Source organism: Borostomias antarcticus (genome assembly GCF_949987555.1).
Source record: "Borostomias antarcticus genome assembly, chromosome: 18".
NCBI lineage: Eukaryota > Metazoa > Chordata > Actinopteri > Stomiiformes > Stomiidae > Borostomias > Borostomias antarcticus.
The window spans coordinates 9,226,136-9,247,635 of NC_140251.1; the positions used below are offsets into that span (position 1 = coordinate 9,226,136).

Below are 21,500 nucleotides of genomic sequence, written 5' to 3' on the forward strand. Positions count from 1 at the left end.
GCTGGTCCTGAGTCTGGTAGAGAAGGAGCAGCAGCAACAGTCTAGTGAGAGTGTGTCGTGAGTGGAGGTCTGAGGTCGGGGAGGGGGGGTCACAGACTAAGCTCCCCAAAGGTCCTCCTGCACTCCATGACCCCGGCACCAGGCGGCCGGTCACAGTTGTGCGTCAGCTTGACCTGGCTGGCTGTCAGACGGTCGTACGCCATCTTGTACTCACGGTCGAAAGCATCTGCAAACATTGAGGGGAGGCAAGGGGCAGTTACCACCAAGGAACTCTTAACGGCTCTTTTGGGAAAGAAAAACAACAATATCACTGGTACAGTATTATTCATTCACCTCTATGAACAACAGTAGAGATATACTGTACATGTAGTATGACCTGTACTCTATTGAACATCCACAATAAGATAGTATGTCAGACAACGGATATACCAATCATATTCTCTTGCTTCAACTCACCAATACTAATGTTGTTCTTGCCCAGCGCTACCAGAGCCAGGAACAGGATATCTCTGTACAGACTCCTGTTAAGATGACCATGGAAGAGGGATTAAACCACTGTCACTAGCCACATGGTGGAGATAGAACACAGTTCCCATAGAGGGCCAGCTATTTCCCGGTTCTCTTGGTGTGATCTCCTCCTCACCTCTGCCTCCTAAAGCCCAGCTCAGGGCCCAGCAGCTGGATGATCTGACTCATGGGCTGGTAGACGTCACTCTTCTGAATGCTCCTCACGATGCCCTGCAGAGCCTCCACGCTGAAGACCTGGCTCTCGTCACACGGCCCGGCGCGGACCAAGGAGCTAGAACCTTTGGAGGGGGGAACAGGACAGGAGCCACCGGGTCACACAAACACACTCCATCATTCATATCTTGATTTAAACGCACACTGCCAAAGCAATGTCCAGAGGTTGACTCAGTATCTATCAGCTCTAGCCCCCCAAAAGTACACAACAGCGTAGCGAGCTAAATCAAAGACTCCTCCAGCGTTTCGAATGTGCATTCAAATCAAATCAAATCAAATTGAATGTGCGTTGTTCATCTGTGACTCACAGTGTGCGTTCCACAGGACGTAGCAGGGCTGGCTGGTGTCCTGGTGCAGATCCAGGTTGTCCCACATGATCCTGACCAGCACATGTTTACTGTCCTCAGAACACACGCTCTGAGGGGCCTAACAGGGTCCAGGCACAGAGAAACGTTATTAGCATTATTAGCATGAACAATTACTGGGACATTACTTCCGTGTTAGGTTAGTAGAGTGGGTTGGTATTTAGCATAATAAGCCCTATTAAAAGGTTATTTATTGTTGGACAACAGTCCATATAAAAGTTTGACATATTGTGCACTCTTGAGATATTAGTGCTTATTGCTCATGTCACAGCTACTGAAAGTACACAATGGATCTCTATGGGCATACTGTACAGAGAGGGGGGGGGGGCATATACTGTATGTCCATAGAGATCCATTGTGTATGTAGCTGTGACATGAGCAATGAGCATTAATATCTCAAGAGTGCACAATTTGTCAAACCTTTTATATAGACTGTTGTATATGATCATTAAATAACCTTAATTAAATAGGGCTATAAATACCAAATCACTAGTAACGCATTGGTCTTAAATGATGTGACTGTCACAGTTATCTGAAGGAGCATGATGACCAGGTTGACGTGCTTGATGCGATCAGAGAGCTTGAGGCGGCCTACCTGGTCTCCGTGACGACAGCAGTGCTGGGAGCCCAGGACGAGGGCGGGCAGGTTGCTAGGCAACTCAAGGCGGCGGAAGTACCAGATCAGGTTCCAGAAAACGATGGGGTGGTGGTCCACGATGGCCGGGGAGGAGATGACCTGGTCGCCCTCGTTCCCCAGGAGGCTCTCCAGCTCCTTCCACAGCACCAGGGGGCTCAGGTAGGGCACGGTCACCGGGGCCGCTGGGGCCGTCTGAGCCGCAGGGCTGAACGGAGGGGTGGAGGAGGAGGAGGGCGCCGCCACCCCGGCCGCGGTCTCGGGAGGACGAGAGGAGGCGGACGTGTCCTCGTCTGCGGGCGGGTTGGTCTCCTCGCTTGTCCTGACGGGACAAAACGCAGGTGAGCATGTCGTTACCGCCACCCACGTTCTGGAGTGTGCGCGTGTGCGCCTGTGCGGTGCGCGCGCGTGTGTTTACCTGGCGAGCGGCCGCAGGTCCTTGACGTGCACGTTGAGGAAGGGCAGGAACGGCGTGCCACAGAAGGGGCAGCTGCTGTTCAGGTTGGAGTCGTCTGCTGTCCAGCCAGCCATGATCTCCTCATCGTACACCAGACAGTCACAGGTCTTACAGCGCGAGCAGCTGGACATCAGCACCTACACACCGCACACACACATACACACACACACACACAGGTTGAGAAATGAGTAACAGGATGAAAAATACACGCTGTCTGACCTGTCCAACATGGTATCTCCTCATCAAAATCAACAACAATTTCTTGCTACTGTAGCATGTGGTTTTGAAGCAGACTCAAGGAGTGGTTGAGTGGGGTGCTCGCTGAAAGACTCACCTCCACAGTGTAATTGTGACTGAAGTGGAAGCGGCCGGCGTCGGGGGAGGAATCTGGGGTTTGAGGAGCTCTGGAGGGCGGAGCCAAGCCACCTGGAAACAATAGAGGACAAGTCAAGACAACATATTAATAAACTACCAGTAAACATATAAATACTCCTCCACCAGTAAACACCAACATGAGGATGCCTGTCTACCTTATGCCACCTATCAGACTTCTCCATATATGGTCATGTGTAGTAACTTAAGCCATATGGGGCATAAACTTGACTGATGATGATAGGAATGAAATTTAGCAAGAGCCCGTTCCCATGAGCCCGTAATCAGTGTGTGTGTGTGTGTGTGTGTGTGTGTGTTTGTGTGTGTGAGTGAGAGAGTAAACTGAGCATTGGGACTCTGGCATGGCCTCCACACTCACTGAATCAGGCCCACTCTCTGTCTGCTGGCCTAGTTTCAGACAACACAAACACACCACCTTCATCACTCTGCCCTACTCTTCCTCTATATTTAGATCAGGAAGTATTCTGCTGTGTAACCAACTTAGAACTAAAATAAAAGGGTTCAAAAAGGTTGAATCCAAAAGGTTGAACTTACACAACTACAAAACACTAACGATAGTGTAATATTTCAAATGACGTCAGTCTCTGTGCTTTAATTAGGGTTAGCGTTAGCGTTAGGGTTACATAGTGAGTAGTTGTATTTAAACTAGCCAACGTACTGCAAAGTCGGTCCTAGAAAAAACGGATTGCTGCAACGACAACGGTCCGCAACGAGTTTGGGGCTGAGAGGGGTGGGCTAGTCAGGGAACCCACCAGAGAAGGAGTTGTGGCGGAGCACTCTGGACAGCGCGCAGGGGCTTCCCTGGGCGGGCCGGTGGCGGGCGGGGCTCCTGCGGAGGCGGGACACACCGTCGTGCTGCGGGGAGGCGGCGAAGCCCTCATGGTCCAGGTAGGAGGGGTCGACGTCCAACAGAGAGGAGCATTCTGGGTCTCCAGAGGTCAGGGAGGACACGCTGATCTGGTCGCCGTTCCCGTCCTGCAAGGGGGGGGGGTGGGGGTGCGGTGCGGGGGGAGAGGTCGATGTAAGGAAGTCAAGTTTATTTGATATAGCCCCTATCGTAGAAATAGTCACAAAGTGCTTTGCGGAATTAAAAACACACAGAGAACATCAGATAAAAGTCACATAAATTACAGAGACAGGACATAAGCATAAGAATACAGACGCACACGGTTAGACAAATGCCTCTAAACAGAAGAGTCTTTAGCAGCCTGTTAAAAATGTCCACGGAGGGCATTCCACAGCTTTGGCGCCACAGACTCGAAGGCTCGGTTGCCTTTTGTCTTGAGCCTAGTGCGGGGGACAACCAATAGGCCCTGATCGGACGACCTCAGTGACCTACAGGCAACACACGGGATGTCACCACTGCACGGACGGAGGACAAAGCGGGTCGACGCCCGACAACAAGCAATTGGGACGACAGGAAGGTTGGCAAAAGCGTAGGACGGCGTATTCTGGCTGTGCCCTTGGTGGAGTGCGCCATGAACGCCTACCTGTGTGAGGGAAGTCTGGGAGGAGAGGCGGGAGTACAGGCGGCTGGCCTTCTCGGCCACGCCCTTCCCCGCGGAGAGGACGCTGCTCCTGAAGACGTCCAGGGTGGGGGTGAGCAGGGCGTCCATGGAGAAGGAGGAGGAGGAGCTGGAGGGGGAGGAGGGGGACGCCAGGGAGGCAGGGCGCCGCGCCCTCCCCAGGGGGAGGGCCGGGGAGGGCCGGAGGCGGTCCCTGGGCCTGGCGGCGACGGCAGCGGGGGAGAGGTGGGAATGCGAGCGCGGCAGAGCTGGGGCCCGGGGGGAGGCGTGGGGGGAGGGGCTGGAGCGGAACAGGGGGCTGGAGGGGCTCTGCAGGTCCACGCTGGGAGTCCGGCTGCTCAGGGGGCTGCTGACGGCGTTCATGTACATCTCGATCTCCTCGGCCAGGTCACGGCGGGCGGCGGCAGGCGTGTCGGCGCCGGCGTCCGTGCCGCCCTCCTCCTGCTCCGTCGCCGCAGCCAGCAGGGACAAAGGGTCGAAGCCGGACGCGATGCCCTTCCTCTGCGCCACACCCCCACCCCCACCCCCACCGCTGAAGCTGAAGCTCCTCCCTCTGGAGGCAGCGCCGCCACTGGGCGTCTCCGCGGAGCCGCTGCAGCTCACGCTCCTCTCCATCGCGGGCTTCTGTCGGTCCGTGCCGGGCCCCGCCTCCCCCTCCTCGGCCCCAGGAGGCCTCTCCTGCTCACTGGTGGTGACCTCAGCTCGGCCCAGTCTGCTGTCTGAAGGGCGGTGCTGTTTAGCAGTGCGGAGCCTGGGAGCTTCATGTACCCCAAACAGGTTGAGGGAGTTGGGCCTCTTCTTCGGTGGGGGGGAGGGAACCTTGGTGTCTGCTGGCTGATTGGGATGTGTAAAACAAGAAGAGGTGGTCTCGAGGGGAACTGGATCCCCACATCCTGGCACTGTGGACGGGCAACAAACAAAGCAGTTAGCTAGCTAGTGCCCTGGCTGAGGTACAGTACATAGACAGTACAACCTTTTTTTAAGCACAGACACAGTCCTCATGTTTGGCATTCAAAAAATCACAGCAATATAAATCATATGTAATTTAATAACTGCAGTTAAGTATAAAATAATCTAGTTACAGAGCAAAAATCCAATCAATCAGTTGAAAGCTTATCTGGCATCCATCTAAATATAACAACATGTTGGGAAGACATTGCGCCCACGCTGGGAGATTATATCCTCACTCTTAAAGGGAGGAAATTCATTTTACTGTCGATAAATGGTAAGTCAATTCTGCTCTGGGGACAATGGAGGACTTACAAGACTCTCCTTTTTCCTCCATGCTAGGGGTGCTGCCGCCCTCTCTGCCCCCAAGCCTCTCCTCCTCCTTGGAGAGGGAGTCATAGCCTTGGTCTGACTGGCCACCTGAAAGAAAAAAGAAAAACTTAAAGATTGATCACAACCGACTGAAGTGACATTGAAGACACTCATTATTCATTCTGTCCACCCTCGCTCCCCCTCTCTGTCCAAAATAGCTGAGTCAAGCTGATCTCCTAGGAATTATCTCTGGTATGAGACAGATGGTCTGAATTTTTTTTCTCTCTCTTGTGGGTATGGTGACACTCTCTGAAAGTTAAAGCCATGGAGGCTACAGAACTCATCCAGACTAGACAAGCAGGAGTATCAGTTAAGAAACTGAGCAGAGACTTAAAAAGGCTACGAGTCGTCAAGGTCAAACACAAACTTCTTCTAAGCTCAGACTAATTTCAACATATGAGCAGACAGTAGCAAACAAACCAGGAAAGACGGGGTCATGGACTCAACGCATCACCAGACTCAGACTTGACAATCCCAGGACAGAGAAGAGAGGAAGGGATAAGAGGTGCTTGGGGTACCTGTGCTAGATCCATCGTCACTGGAGTCCATCTTGGTGAAGTCGGTGTCGATGGAGTTGCGCTCGGCCGAGTCGTTGGCACTGTCCACGCTGCCATGGCTGACCGTGTCCAGATCACTGCAGTCTGGGCAGAAAGACCACAGAGGCTTCAGATTTGATAAAACATACCCACTAACATGTTTACATAAGAATGCAGTCACATTTGAGGCTACTATGGAAAACATTGCACATACTATGCTATTTCTACACACACACACAAGGTGGACAGTACCAGTAGAAGAATCTGCGCAAAAATCTTTACTTTCTTTTAGTCGTCACTTTCTATGGAGGAATGCTGTTTATATTACTGAGGTCTTGTATACAGTATCTCTAGCTCTAGTGTTCCTGAGTGCTGAGTGCTATGCATGTACATCATGTATGTATATGTATGTATGTATTTATGTATTTATGTATATTATTACACATATTTATACAGATTGTATGTATGTATGTATCCTGTATTTTATGCATACTGTATGTATATATTTCTTGTACTCTATGATGTATATGCTCTACTCTGTACTGTATATTCTTTCATCTAACCTGTGCTGTACATTCTCACTGCTGAAACACTCGAATACGCCCCCTCATCTTATCTTATCTTCATAATAAACTGGGGACAGAGGAAGGGAATCAAATAAAAAATGGCTGTCAGCCTTGACAGTTGGGGGAGGAAGACCTTGTAATTGGCCCCATTCATTAAGTGCTGGTTGGGAGTATAAGGTGCCAGAGTAAACAGCTAGCATAGGAGGGCCGAGGGGCTGGGGGACCCTTCCCCTAGGTCCAGGCTACAGGCTCACGTTACCATCCGCTCAGGATGAGGACAAATACCTTCTCGGCAGGAGCATGAGAGAGTTGGGGGAAGTCATGGCTGGGAGAAAAATATGGACTTTCACTCAACTGAGACCTCATTACTGTTTGAGCAGAACTCCTTTGTCAACTCATTAATTTAAAAACCTCTCTAGTATCCCAGAGTTTTGCTGTACTGGGAAGTGCCTCAACCCTGGAGTGTGTGCCGGCAGTGGAGGACAGTGACTGAGGACTGACTGCGTGGTGCGTTGTGTGTTCTCACCTGAGAGAGGCGGGTCTCTGAGCTGCAGCTGCTTCCGGCCCATCTGTTTGAACTGCGCCACTCCCAGGACCACGTTCCTCAGCTTCCCCCACAGGAAGTAGCCACCTCTGGTACCAGAGGGCCAGGTGCTCTCCAACACCGCCTGGACCCAGAAGATACACAGTCCGTTTACTCATACAGACCCAGAGAACGGGAGTGTTCCACTGGCGTTTGCATATGTCCGTTAGCGTATGTCCGTTAGCATCATGTCTGTTAGCATATGTCCATTAGCATTATGTATGTTAGCATATGTCTGTTAGCATTATGTATGTTAGCATATGTCCATTAGCATTATGTATGTTAGCATATGTCCATTAGCATTATGTATGTTAGCATATGTCCATTGGCATTATGTATGTTAGCATTATGTATGCTAGCATATGTACATTAGCACTATGTATGTTAGCATATGTCCATTAGCATTATGTCTGTTAGCATTATGTATTTTAGCATATGTCCATTAGCATTATGTCTGTTAGCATTATGTATGTTAGCATTATGTCCATTAGGCCGGATTCATAGTCGATGCAAACTACATAAGCGCAAGCAACGCAAGCTTCGCAAGGCCACGCAAGATCTCGTTGCGTCCTTGCGTGTGTCATGCCGAAATTTGTCACTTGCCGCAAGCAATAGTGCAATTCCTTGTGTTTCTACAAAACAAAACACAGAATGCAAGCTCTCGAGTCATGTTGGAGCTTTCGTTCACAACGTAGCTTGCATTGTTTACGTCGACTATAAATCAGGCATTAGCATTATATCTGTTAGCATTATGTCTATGGTCAGGTAGTTTATACTGTGTCCGAGGTCTTGTTCTAAAGATTCCATTGGCACCCACCTTGTTGTAATAACCATATGTGATAGCATTGGGGTGAACTCCTGCTTTCTTCATCTCGAACAGAACCCGAACAGCAAGTACAGGCTGCCCACACAGCCCACACAGTTGCATTAGGACCCGGTAGCACACCTGATAGTTAAGAGTGAAACAGTACTGTCACGACTCACACCCACACACGCTACACCAAGGCCAACAACAAGTCTCCTGCAGCTGTTTGAACAATGCTCAAAATGGACATTTTGTCTACCTCATCAGGAGCCTGGAGCTTCTTGTCCTGCGTCTTCCTGAGCACGTCGTAGGCGGTGCGCAGCACGCGGACCTTGGAGTGGCAGGCGCTGACGTAAGCCGGCAGGCAGATGAACCACAGGCCGTAGCAGTGGCGCAGCAGACACTTGGACCACATCTGGGGCATGGAGGAGTAGCTCTTGGCCATACGCTGGGCTGATTTGATCTCCTGGAAGAAGGAGCCCCAAGCATTCAGATGATTTTCCCTTTGGTTGATAAATGAGGGCACGAGGCTGATGACCGGACGATGGTTCGGGTGTTGTTATAAACATTCAGACTGTGTCTGAGGGCGTGTGACTGACCTGTTTGGAGCGTCTGAAGATGGCCGCGGGGCTGGCCGGACCGCTGTGTCGCGAGACCAGGTTCACCGTGGGGGGGTGAGGCCCCCCCTCCAGGGGCCCCAGCAGCTCAGGACTCAGCAAGGGGAAGCCAGAGTAGCTGCACAAAGCAAGTTCACATTCTCAGGTCCCCCGATACGCACCAAACACACTCTATATTCCGCTCAAACAGGAACAAAGCCAAGATATTATGCACAGTTGCTAGGCTTCGACTCCACTGAGGGTTGAGAGCTGATGTAAAGAGTCTGAAACCCTGATCATGTTCCAGATGGAACTGAGCACAAAGCCCTGCAACAGCAACAAATCCCCCAACAATGGAGGTGATTTCAGCATAGCCTGGAGAGCTGGGGCCCTGCAGCACTCACCGCTTGTCACTGAGTGTGTGTGTGTGTGTGTGTGTGTGTGTGTGTGTGTGTGCGTGTGTGCGTGTGTGTGTGTGTGAGAGAGTGCATAGAGAGAGAGAGAGAGAGAGAGAGAGAGAGAGATAGAAGTGATTGTTCTATTTAGCTTGTGGTTGGGACGTGGTGTGTTTTCCACAGTTAAGTTCACAGGTCGCCTGTCTGTACCAGTAACACAGAGGATGCTCCTGTCCCGGGGGTGGGGGGGGCAGCTCTGGAGGGTTGATGTAGACCGTGTGCTCACTGCGGTGGGACTCGTCCAGCTCAATCAGCCTGGAGTCCTCTGGCCGCTCGCTGTCCATCTGCGGGGGAGAGGGGAGGGGACAGACACTCATCATCGATCCGGCGGCCTCTGCTCTGTGTCTGGCAGGAACACGGAGCCTCTCAGGTCGGGAAACAGCTAATGCTCTCCCTGCACTGGCCAGGGAGCAGAGCGGGAACAACTGATTCCAGATCAGATCTGAGGGGCTGACTGAGGACAAACAGTTTGGGGGCATTTCAGGAGGATTAGGGTCCTTTGGCCTGCATTTCCATCATCTGCACTGTTATTCTACGGTGGTTTGATTCTACACTCCCCCCCACGATTACATTAATCTTGACTGCACTGACCTGGACATAATTCCATGATTGCGTGTTACTCTCTTGAGGACATGAGACCATTACAGTGAAGAGCTCTAGCAGGGATCCGGCCTGATCTCTGGACTGCCACGCCACCTTTAGCTAACAACCACTCATTCTGAGTCACTGTCTGGAGAAGGACAGGCTAAGCTCCTAGCCACAATGTAGCTCAATGTGAGGCTCAAGAAGGGCTCTCAAAGAGAAGCCAGGATGATCTCTTACAGGGAGGAATGGAAGGACGAGAGACACCATAGAACAGAATAGCACTCTGATAGTGCCGCAGTATCTGGGCCCAGGGTCACTCTTTTGATGAAATGATCACTCCACCGCCACACAAAAGACAGTGATATCGATGGTGCTGCAGCAGGAGCAGAATGCTTTAAGAGCTTCTCTGTGCTACGGCAGCAGACACTGTGTGATATTTTCCACTCAACCGAGTGGGAGATTGAGTCAGCAGACTCCTCCCTGACCCGTCTCTGTGATCTTATAATCTGTAAAGCACATCGCTGTCTCTACACCCTACCACCAAACCATACACCCCTACACCCCAACCCTACCACCAAACCATACACCCCTACACCCCAACCCTACACCCTATCACCAAACCATACACCCCTACACCCCAACCCTACACCCTACCACCAAACCATACACCCCTACACCCCAACCCTACACCCTATCACCAAACCATACACCCCTACACCCCAACCCTACACCCTACCACCAAACCATACACCCCTACACCCCAACCCTACACCCTACCACCAAACCATACACCCCTACACCCCAACCCTACACCCTACCACCAAACCATACACCCCTACACCCCAACCCTACACCCTACCACCAAACCATACACCCTACCACCCAACCATACACCCCTACACCCCAACCCTACACCCTACCCACAACCCTACACCCAACCATACCCCCTACACCCCAACCCTACCCCCCAACCCTACACCCTACACCCCAACCCTACACCCTACCACCCAACCATACACCCTACCACCCAACCATACACCCCAACCCACCACCCTACCCCCAACCCACCACCCTACCCCCAACCCTACACCCCTACCCTACACCCCAACCCTACACCCTACCACCAAACCTACACCCCTACCCTACACCCTACCACCAAACCATACACCCTACACCCCAACCCTACACCCTACCACCAAACCATACACCCTATACCCCTACACCCCAACCCTACACCCTACCTCCAACCCTACACCCTACCACCAACCCTACACCCTACCCCCCAAATCATCCCGTCCACTTTCCCCTGTTATCTGCAACAATACACACAGCAGCGCCGGCTCCTGAGAGGATACCAGGGAGTGCGTGCGATTTCCTGTCCGAACAACATCATTAACACCAGGGTCATTAACACCAGGGTCAGGGAGGGGTTCTTTGTTTGGCCTGCGTCTGAGAGGGGCGTGCAGACACACGTCGCGCTCAGGAGAGCTGGGAGGTCTGAACCGCCTCTTAGACACAATGGACCAGGCGCAAGGATCGTCTAATCATCATTAGTCAAAGCAGCTCCGAAGAATATAAATGACAAATTACAGTGTCATTCTCACACAATAATGAACATTGATTACATTGTCCTCAGTCTCACTTTTTTAAGGCTGTCAGAGTTGTGCAAGCAGACAATGTGGCAGGATGGCAGGAGGCTCTCCAACTCTGATAACAATGAACCACATGTTCGTTTACTCCACAGAGAGGCTGTCTCTCAGTGCTGCTCTCTAATAGCACTTGATTCAATAATGCACACTAAGATTGCTGGCGCAATAAGAGACTTGCTTACCCCAGCCTACAAGAGCTTTCATGCTCTCTCACTGTCTACAGTAGCTCCATGGTTTATTCAAAGCGCCCTCAACTTGTTGAGTCACGGCCCCAGAATAAAGCGCTGGCTTTCTCAGCGTTTCCTGGATAATGACTTCACATTCTACTGAAACTCAAGAGCACAAGTCTAGTGTTCCTGTTCCTGTTACAATGATTCCAGTGATTTTCACACAGACCCCCCCCCCCCCCAAATAAAACACACACACACACATATATATAAATAATTGTCATATGAAAATGTATTCTACCAAAGCAACTCCAGCATTACTGTAGCTGATGTTTTTATCCAAAGCAATTTAAAATATTTGCATTTAACATAGGAAACGTCAGTGTAATACCATTTGCCAGAACTCACAAGTGCACCTCCTTTCTAAAACAACTGACTAAGAGCAAACTCAAGTGCTGAAGCAAAGTGCAAGAGTAGCAAATACAATAGGTGCTTAAGAGGGAGCATCCTGAAAGTACTTCTCTAAGAGGTGAGTTCTGAGCCTGCGGCGAAAGATGGGCAGCATCTCTGCTGTCCTGACGTCAGAGACAGTGTAGATCGACTGCAGGGGCCTCGGAGTGACGAGGCAACCAGTCGCCCAAAGGTAGCAGAGCATAGTGGTCAGGAGGGGGTGTAGGGTTTGACCATGGCCTGGAGGTAGGAGGGAGCTGTTCCTTTCATTGCCCTGTAGGCTAGTACCAGAGTTTTGAGCTGCTACAGGGTTCACTAAGAGCTCCCTACTAGAAATAAGCCTTCTAACACCCCTTCAGACCTCAGACTGTGGAAGCTTACCTTGCCTCCGCAGGTGAAAAGCTGTCCAGACAACAGACCAGCAGCAGAGGAGCAGGGAGGAGAGACGGCAAGACACAGACAGACAGGGAAGAGAGGAGAGAGAGAGAGAGAACAGAGGAGAGAACATGTGGAAGAGAGGAGACAGAGAGAGAAAGATGGAGAGAAAAGCAAGGAGGAGCTGATTAGAACAGCTGGTACTAATCAGACACTCAAGGGGGAAGTCAGAGTTAGTGTTGCACGCTATACCGATACTAGAAAGGTACCGCGATACCCTGCCGTCAAAAACGGTACAATACCCCATTTTATTAGTACCGGTACTTTAAGAATGAGCTGTACTTCTGAGTTTGGTCGAGGCAGTGTGTCGGGGCAGTGTGCGTCTCTCTCCCTCTCTGCTACTCTGACCCTCTGCAAATGTTTGGGGCAAACACAAATCTAACAGGAAAAAAAGTTGTAAAATAGTTTGCAAAGACCGTTCGCGAAGGAAAGTGAAAGGACTGAGGGCTGCTCAGTTGGTTACTCTAGACCAGGGGTGTCAAACTCTGGCCCGCGGGCCAAATTTGGCCCGCAGTGTAATTATATTTGGCCCGCGAGGCAATACCAAATGACTACTAGAGCTGGCCCGCCAGTATTATACAGCGCATTCACCGCTAATACTACAAATCCCATAATGCTCTGCTGTTGTTTTGGCGCGTCAATCAAGACAGGACCCAGAAACGCCCTCTCTTCTGTGACTGTAGTCATAGCAATCTCATACTACAACTGTAACCGTGTTACCACTTCTTAAAAATGGCGAAAAGAAAGGCAGAAAACAGAAGCTTTACGTTATGTAACGTCTCACTGTGATGGAGACACCTGTGTTGACCTAGCCGGCCGCTGTGTTTGCTCTGTTCCTGTTCATTCAATCCTGTCTGCCTTCTTGCCGGCCTGTCTGCCTGCCTGTCTGCCTGGCTGTCTGTTTGCATGCCGGCTGTCTGTCTGTGTGCCTGGCTGTAGGACAGTCAGGGTTTTACAAGCTTCTCTACTGAGCAGATGGAGCACCAACACTTGTGTCTGAGGGCGTATTCACATATGTTAGTGCACACCATTGATGCGCACCAAAAGCGAAAGTGATAAGTGCATATTCAATGTTAAAGCAAACCTTGTTTGGGTCCATATTAAAATTTTCATTTGTTCAATGTTGGCCCGCGACTTTGTTCAAGTTTTACATTTTGGCCCACTGTGTATTTGAGTTTGACACCCCTGCTCTAGACAGTGGCGGAGGATTTCCAAAAGCAAAAGCGCCTATTCGGTAATATGTCAAATTTAAACCCAATGCTACTAGCTGGGGAACCTCATAATCAATCAATGAGTCAATCTGTAAACTCTGGAGGTCGTCATGCCGTAACGTGAACACCGTTGCTCTGTGCTGCGAGGCTGCGGCCCGCTCTGCTGCGCGCGGACAGAGTGAAGGAGACGATCAGTAGCCTGGCTCCCGCCCCTGAATCTGAATAGCAATTCAATCTGAGTGTCAGACTAGTGGAGCACAGCAGATACTTTCGCTTATAAATTGTAGCATCCCAAGGTTATTATTTTACAAAGTAGAGATTTTTTTCATTTAATGAATAAAATAATAAAATAAAATATATATGTAATTTATTTAGTTTAGTTTAGTTGACATTCTTGCTCCGCAGACAGCAAACACAGATCAGTAGGCTACACCTGACATTGTATTATTCCATTAGCCTACTTTTCCTGATGTTTTAGGTTTTTGCCATGGTATCGTTTCAGTATCAGTATCGAGATACTTTTAGAAGGTATCGTATCAAATTTATAATTTTGGTATCGTGACAACACTAGTCGGAGTACTAAATTTTGCTTGTGGTTCAGCAGTTTCCCAAAGTGATTCCCAAGTCTAGCCAAGGGACCTGAAGACGTGACAATATGATAACAGAGCAAAAGATTTGTCTGAGATGAATCATCTGATGTGATAACTCTTCTCTGGAAATGACTCATGCCATTGCAGGGGGGGGGGGGGGGGCTGGAGGGGGGATGTCTCTGCCACAGGGAACCACAGCTCACCTTATCTACGCACTCATCAAAGAACGCCAGGCTAGCGTCCTTATCGCTGACGAAAGAGCACTCCTCTATGAAGCGCACAAACATCTGGGTCTTCATCATGAGGGAGTAGAACTTCTGGTGGGAGCGGTCTCTGCTCTTCAGGAACCCTGAAACACACACACCAAACACATGCTCTTCAGGAACCCTGAAACACACACACCAAAAGCATGCTCTTCAAGAACCCTGAAACACACACACCAAAAGCATGCTCTTCAAGAACCCTGAAACACACACACCAAACACATGCTCTTCAAGAACCCTGAAACACACACACCCAAACACATGCTCTTCAGGAACCCTGAAACACACACACCAAAAGCATGCTCTTCAGGAACCCTGAAACACACACACCAAAAGCATGCTCTTCAAGAACCCTGAAACACACACACCCAAACACATGCTCTTCAGGAACCCTGAAACAGACACACCAAACACATGCTCTTCAAGAACCCTGAAACACACACACCCAAACACATGCTCTTCAGGAACCCTGAAACAGACACACCAAACACATGCTCTTCAAGAACCCTGAAACACACACACACCAAACACATGCTCTTTAGGAACCCTGAAACAGACATGTGAAGCCTTGAGCTGCAGTGAACATGACAGGCACGCAGACTGCTAAGTTAACCGTAATTATACATTGCCTCATTCACTTGTGAAATGGAAACTTTAAATTAGTGTAGACAGGGTCATGGCATAGCTGCTTGCCAGCTACAAACCTTACACTACAGAGTGCACGGGGGGCGCATTAGTACTTGTTCTCTGGTTCACTGATTACATAAGAGCCCACAGATGTGCTGGAAGATGTGCCATTAATCACGGCCGTTTTCCAGACATGTCAGCCACGCCTGATTTCCTCTGGGGCCTACGCTAAATCACCCTGCTCATTTCGAGGGGTGATTCGAGCAGGACTTTGATGGCGTAGTTCCAGAACTCTGGCCACTGACCTGCTGCACATCTAAATCATCGGCACCTTGTCAGTATGACGCATTCCCAGCGCTGGACGAGCTCAAGCCCACCTTGCAGGTCGAAGAGGGAGCTGGCGTCGGTGGTCCTCTCGGACGGCGCCTGGGTGATGGGCAGCAGGTAGGAGCGGTAGCCCCTCAAGATGGCCGCCATGAAGCGCAGGAAGGCCTCCTGGATCTCCAGCTCCAGGGTGTGCAGGCTCTGCCCACTGCCCAGCTCCCCGTCGTCGCTCACAGCCCGCTCCTCCATCTGGCCGTCCTCGCGACTCAGCTGACCACCTGGACGGTCGCACACACACACACACACACACACACACACACACACACACAAACACACACAAACACACACACACACGTGTACACATGTTTACCGTTAAACCCCTCTTCCCACACACATTACCTACGGAAATCCTGTGATGCGAAGCCTTCACACACACACACACACACACACACACACACACACACAAACACACACACACACACTAACAACAGCAGGACTGTCACACAAGCCTCTTACACACAAGGAAATCACATTCACACTATTACACATTATAACAATGACACCCCCCGGTGGCGCACTATCGTTATTTTGCCTTGGGCGGCCAATCGCCTTCCGCCGGGCCTGTATATAAGATTTGTTACATATCACCCTAATCTATACTGTATAAGCTTTATTACACATCAACCTAATCTATAAAAGCTTTATTACATATCTATATAACCTTTTTACATATCAACCTAATCAATATACCTCTATTTAATCTATTTATTACACATCAGCCCAATACTCTAATAAGGATGAGACTGTTCTCTGCGTCAGACTCACTGTCGAGCAGCTGCTGGTGGAGCTTGTTGAGGGTGTTCAGGAGGTGTTTGCAGGCTCTCCTGGGCAGGATCTTCCACGTCAGGGCCCTCTTGTCATCTTTGCTGAGAGCACAACACATGTTCATGATTACGGTGGGGAAGATTTCTCAGACATACAGAGCAAAAGAAGAGCAAAGCAAGAGAGTCGGCGATCCGGACACCAGTACTGACAACTTTCAGCTAGCAACAAGCAACGAGCCAGGGTGCACCAACGTTATTGACACAGAACTCTGTACTGCACAAAACAGAAATATTTGAACCTGTACTAGTCAGATACATGCCAGGGAAGCCAGGGATAGGGCCAAACATGAAATTCAGTGTCCTTATCCTTTAATCTGTGCTCAGTCTACCTACGGAGCATGAGTGGGAGAGGGAGGACATCTTGATCTATGGAGGAGCGCAGAGTCTCAGTGTTATGCAAGCATTCCTCATTCCGCTATCGTTACGCAAACGATGATATACGCCGACTCCGATAACCTCCGACAGCACTTAAAACGCCTCTAATCCAGGGGGAACCAAATGGCGTGGGAGGAAGGCGCGAGGGGGGGGGGGGCTAAACGTGACCGAGAGAGGGGTCAGGTGGGTCACTCACTGGGAGATGGTGTTGGTGTCCAGGTCCACGCAGCTGATGTCGGCCGGGGGCACGTACAGGTCGAAGTAGCGGGAGTCCACGCCCACGATGAAGGGGCACGGGGCACTCAGCACGTCGGCCAGCGCCAGCGGGCACAGCGGAATGTAGGGGCAGGGCCAGTGGAAGGGGAAGATCATCTGGGGGGGGTTAGGAGCGGAGAGAGGCTGCTCAGACACAGTGTTCCCGGCGCCAACGGGTCACGGCAAGTCTCAGGACCGAGGGGAGGTCTGAGCGGCCGGTTGAGGGGACCGGCGACACTCACCGACACCAGGGCCTCGGTGACGCTGGTCAGCACGGCCGGACGCAGGGAGTGGACCAGTATCTTGTGCTCTGTGACGGCCAGCACCAGCAGGGTGGCCGCGTTCTTAGGACCCAGGTTCATCAGCAGAGTGGAGAGGCTTCCGCCACTGCCAGAAACACACACACAGACACCCACACACACACACACACACACACACACCACCCAACACACACAGACACACCACCGCACACAAACACAGTTTAAACAGCACTACAGCTTATATCACAGGTAATAACTAGAATAGAACTGCTGCAGCTCCATTGTTGGCGGCTGCCTGGCAGTTCACCGCCTTACCTGAGGGGCAGAGGGGACGACACCGGTTGGCTCAGCATCAGGCTATCGTGTGGAGACAGCTGTGAGAGGCAAATAGCACAACACTCGCTTACAGACAATCCTTTTCAAACAGACGCATAGATAGAGCTCTGTGATGACCTGCCAGTGTAAACACACCACCACGCAACAACACGAAGCACTGCGGCAGAAAGCTCTTATCGCCTCACATAGGCCTTTTCCACCAAGAGGGAACCGGTTCGGTGCCGGTTCGCGAACCTAATTTTGGTTCCGAGCATTTTGACCAAAAAGAAATGAGTTTGGGAACCCGAAAGCTGGTTCCGAACCGGCACCACAAAATAGTAGGTTTTTCAGTGCGAACCGTGACGACATCATGGGCGTGGGCTGGCGTACAACGGTTCGGCTCAAACCTGGTCAAAACACGGGCCCCGTTCTCTGGACAGAACCAAGGTTCCAGGAGTTTTGAAACGAACCAGTTCACGAACCAGAGTTCTTTTGGTGGAAAAGGGCTAACAGAGGAACCCGGTGAGCGACCAGCGGCGGAGAGCGGAGCTCAGCTCACCTGGACCAGAATGCGGGGCCTCTGGCAGGACGGGAACGGGACTTTGTGCATGAAATGGGAGATGTGCCTGCGGGAGGGGGAGGAAAACACCGTGAGACCGTCTGGAGACAAAGCCTCGACTCCCGTCGCGAGTTGATTCAGCTTCTAACGGGCACCTACTTCTCGATGGGGAGGGCGTGCGGCCCGGAGACGGAGTAGCGGTAGAGGAAGGTGAGGAAGCTCCTGAACGAGGTGAAGAAGGGCCAGTGGGACAGCAGGCAGATGCTCTTGCTGGCGAGGACGGTGCTGGTCTCGTCCCCGTGCGGAGGCGACCCTGTGCTCGGCGGTAGGCCCAGCTGGTAGCGCTGTCTCTCCGTCAGACTCTCCTCGGGGCGGGGCTCGTAGAACTGGATGGCAGCCCCGTACACCTGCACGAGCGCACGCACGCAAACACGCAGAGTAGGGAAACACACAAGCTGAGAACACAAGCGTCCCTTTAAACACACACACCACAAAGGCTTACTAACCATGGTCTTTATGGCCATAGGCCAATATATACAGTACTTCTTCATTCAGACAAGTCAGAGTCTGTGTGCCTAATAAATCAAGTGTTTTTCTTTTTAAATCATACTCGGAGTGCACAGATGTCCATAGCTCTTTGAAGTAATTCCAGCTAAATAAATAAAACATTAGAGGGTGTGATAGCGCCAGGAGAGCGGCTTGGGGGAAGGGCGCTGATGTGTGCTCCATTCCGAATGGTTGTCTTATGATGCAGCGGTCCCAGGAGTGGACGCGTGATCTATCTATTATTAACAAGATCCATGGCTAATGTGCCCTCGGTGCTTGTGAGCCCAAAGCACTCCGGCAGCTTCACTGTTCCTCCCTATACCTGCGTTTCTCAGAGCAATTCATATTCACTTCAGTATTCAGAGCCTGATTGTGTCTGTCTCGTATTTCTAGACGTAGGCTATTACTGGGCTTGGCAATAAACTACCCCAGCAGGGTGTGTGTGTGTGTTTTTGTATGTGTGAGTTTGTGTGTGCGTGTGCGCGCGTGTTTGTGTGTGCGTTTGTGTGAGTATTTGTGCGTGTGTATGCACGTATTTACGTGTTGTGTGTATTTATGCGCATGTGTGTGCATGTTTGTGTGTGTGCCTGTGTGTGAGTGTGAGCATCTGTGTGTGTGTGTGCATGTTTGTGTGTGTGCCTGTGTGTGAGTGTGAGCGTCTGTGTGTGTGTGTGCGCGAGTGTCTGTGTGTGTGTGTGTGTGTGTGCGCGAGTATCTGTGTCTGTGTGTGTGTGTGATGTTGCCGGGTGCCTTAAAGCTGCTGTCGGTGGTTGTTTCACCTTCTCTCCGGATGCTCCGGTCAGGACGAAGGTGGAGAAGACGGGCAGCGAGTGCTTGGTGTGGGCCGGCCAGCACTCCACGGTCGACCCCATGGGCAGACAGAACAGAGGTACTGACTCCGGGAGGGGGAACGACTTGTAGTCCTCTTCGGGGTACCGACACAGCAGACCTACACAGCAAACACACACCACAGAATGCTTCACCAACCTCACGCTGCAATCCTTGATTATACAGATGTGTTCAGTGTGGTAATGCACACGATCGCTCTGCTGCTGTATTTTAAACTGAATGAGAGCAACGCCTCACCTGCTTTGTATGCGATGGTGTTGGTTTTAGCCAGAGACTTCTTATAACACAGATAGACTGAGGATCCCCACTGGCAAACGGCAGATAGAAAGTGTCAGGTTGTTACATTACATTACAGTCGTTTAGCCAAAGCGACTTACAATAGTTTATTTACAACTTATATAGTTGTTTAACGTAGGTAGTCATTGTATCATTCGCCAGAATTCACAGGTGCATCTTCTTTCTAAACAAGTGACTAAGAGCATAATCTAGTGCTAAAGCCAAAGTGCAAGAGTACCAAAATATAAATACAATGTGTGCTTAAGAGGGAGGATCCTGGTAGTATTTGTTGAAGAGGTACAGTATTAAGACTGAAGGGAGGTAGAGGTCTGGGTATTGGGTAGTGGTCAGCCATGCTCTGTTGTAGACTTGAGGTGTCTTACCATGCTACTGCTCAGGTTCTTGTCCACCTTGCAGAATGTGGGGGGGGGCGTTTCCCCCTTGCCAGGGACGATGACGCAGACATCGGTGACGGCCAGAGCGGTGTGCGGTCGACTGTGAGGGGCGCGGCGGTAGGTAATGTAGATCCGCTGGGAGGAGGAGCTGCTGATGTTGGCCGGGCGCCCCCAGGGCGTGGTCTGGACGAGATGACAGCCGGGCTTCAGCTTCTCCTTCCATTCATACAGAACCCTGAGATACACACAGACAGTTCACATCAGAACCCTGAGATACACACAGACAGTTCACATCAGAACCCTGAGATACACACAGACAGTTCACATCAGAACCCTGAGATACACACAGACAGTTCACATCAGAACCCTGAGATACACACAGACAGTTCACATCAGAACCCTGAGATACACATGCAGACAGTTCACATCAGAACCCTGAGATACACATGCAAACAGTTCACATCAGAACCCTGAGATACACATGCAAACAGTTCACATCAGAACCCTGAGATACACACAGACAGTTCATCAGTTCATCAGAACCCTGAGATACACATGTAGAGTTCACATCATAAACACACTACACAAGATAGTCTCCTTTTACAGGCAAAGCACAAAGTAACTGTCTCTGCAGTTATTCAAGGGCTCTAGGAGAAGATTAGAGAGCCATGGGATGTACAGTCATGCGAGGTCAGAGGGAGGGGGGATTAGAGCCACTGGGCGTGCCAGTGGCCGTGAGATTACCCACCCCAGGTCCGTGAGTGGAGGCTTATCTCGGCCCCTCTTGAAGCAGAGGAAGATCTGGGGCCCCCTGATGCTGGCCCCATTCAGCTCGGCCGAGAGGCCAGAGGGCGTGGCCTCCACGCAGGTGTATCCCTGCGGCACCTCCTCCCCCAGGGAACGGACCACCACCGCCACATCCGTGATGGGGGCCTTGGGCTTGGCGGAGCGGGGACACGCGTCGTCCAAGTGGAGCTCCTCTTCCAGAGGCTTGGATGAGTCAGTGAGGCCGGCTACCACGAAGTAGTCAGCTACACGAGGCCCTTTGTCCTCCATCATCTCCCCATGCCCACACTACGACCAGAGAGAACGAGAGAAAGAGGGAGAGAGGAGGGAGAGAGAGGGGGGGGGGGGGGAGGGGGACAGAGACAGGGAGGGGGGGAGAGGAGAGAGAGAGGGAGGGGGAGAGAGAGAGAGAGGAGAGAGAGAGAGGGTGGGGGAGAGAGGGAGAGAGAGGGAGGGGGGGAGAGGAGAGAGAGAGAGAGGAAGGAGTGGGAGAGGGGGGACAGAGATGGAGGAGAGAGGGAGAGAGGGGGAGAGAGAGGGAGAGAGGGAGAGAGAGGGAGGAGAGAGGGAGAGAGAAAGCATTAGTGTAAAATGAATTTATGCTAGTGAGCGTGATTTCTATCTAGAAATGACACACAAGGACATGAGACATACAAACTTCCCAAAAACTACACCCGGCTGCAGCCATCTGGAAGCAGTTACTATGCATTCCTTTCCTGTAA

At 51.1% G+C, this 21,500-nt stretch overlaps 1 protein-coding gene across 1 annotated transcript; it reads right to left on the reverse strand.

The window, feature by feature from the left end:
* Positions 1-89: 89 nt before the first annotated feature.
* dennd4a (DENN/MADD domain containing 4A) lies at positions 90-21,051 on the reverse strand (the record flags this gene model as incomplete). Its single annotated transcript, XM_084452554.1, has 29 exons — positions 90-226; positions 457-521; positions 644-806; positions 1,050-1,167; positions 1,702-2,062; positions 2,159-2,334; positions 2,532-2,623; positions 3,343-3,565; positions 4,081-4,950; positions 5,366-5,484; positions 5,955-6,077; positions 7,065-7,206; positions 7,939-8,067; positions 8,186-8,392; positions 8,526-8,661; positions 9,128-9,261; positions 12,210-12,230; positions 14,268-14,413; positions 15,332-15,556; positions 16,104-16,204; positions 16,734-16,909; positions 17,035-17,179; positions 17,368-17,426; positions 17,927-17,993; positions 18,086-18,333; positions 19,252-19,421; positions 19,559-19,628; positions 19,981-20,227; positions 20,741-21,051. The coding sequence occupies 29 exons, from the start codon at positions 21,049-21,051 to the stop codon at positions 90-92; spliced, it is 5,181 nt and encodes a 1,726-aa protein (XP_084308680.1).
* Positions 21,052-21,500: the final 449 nt, after the last annotated feature.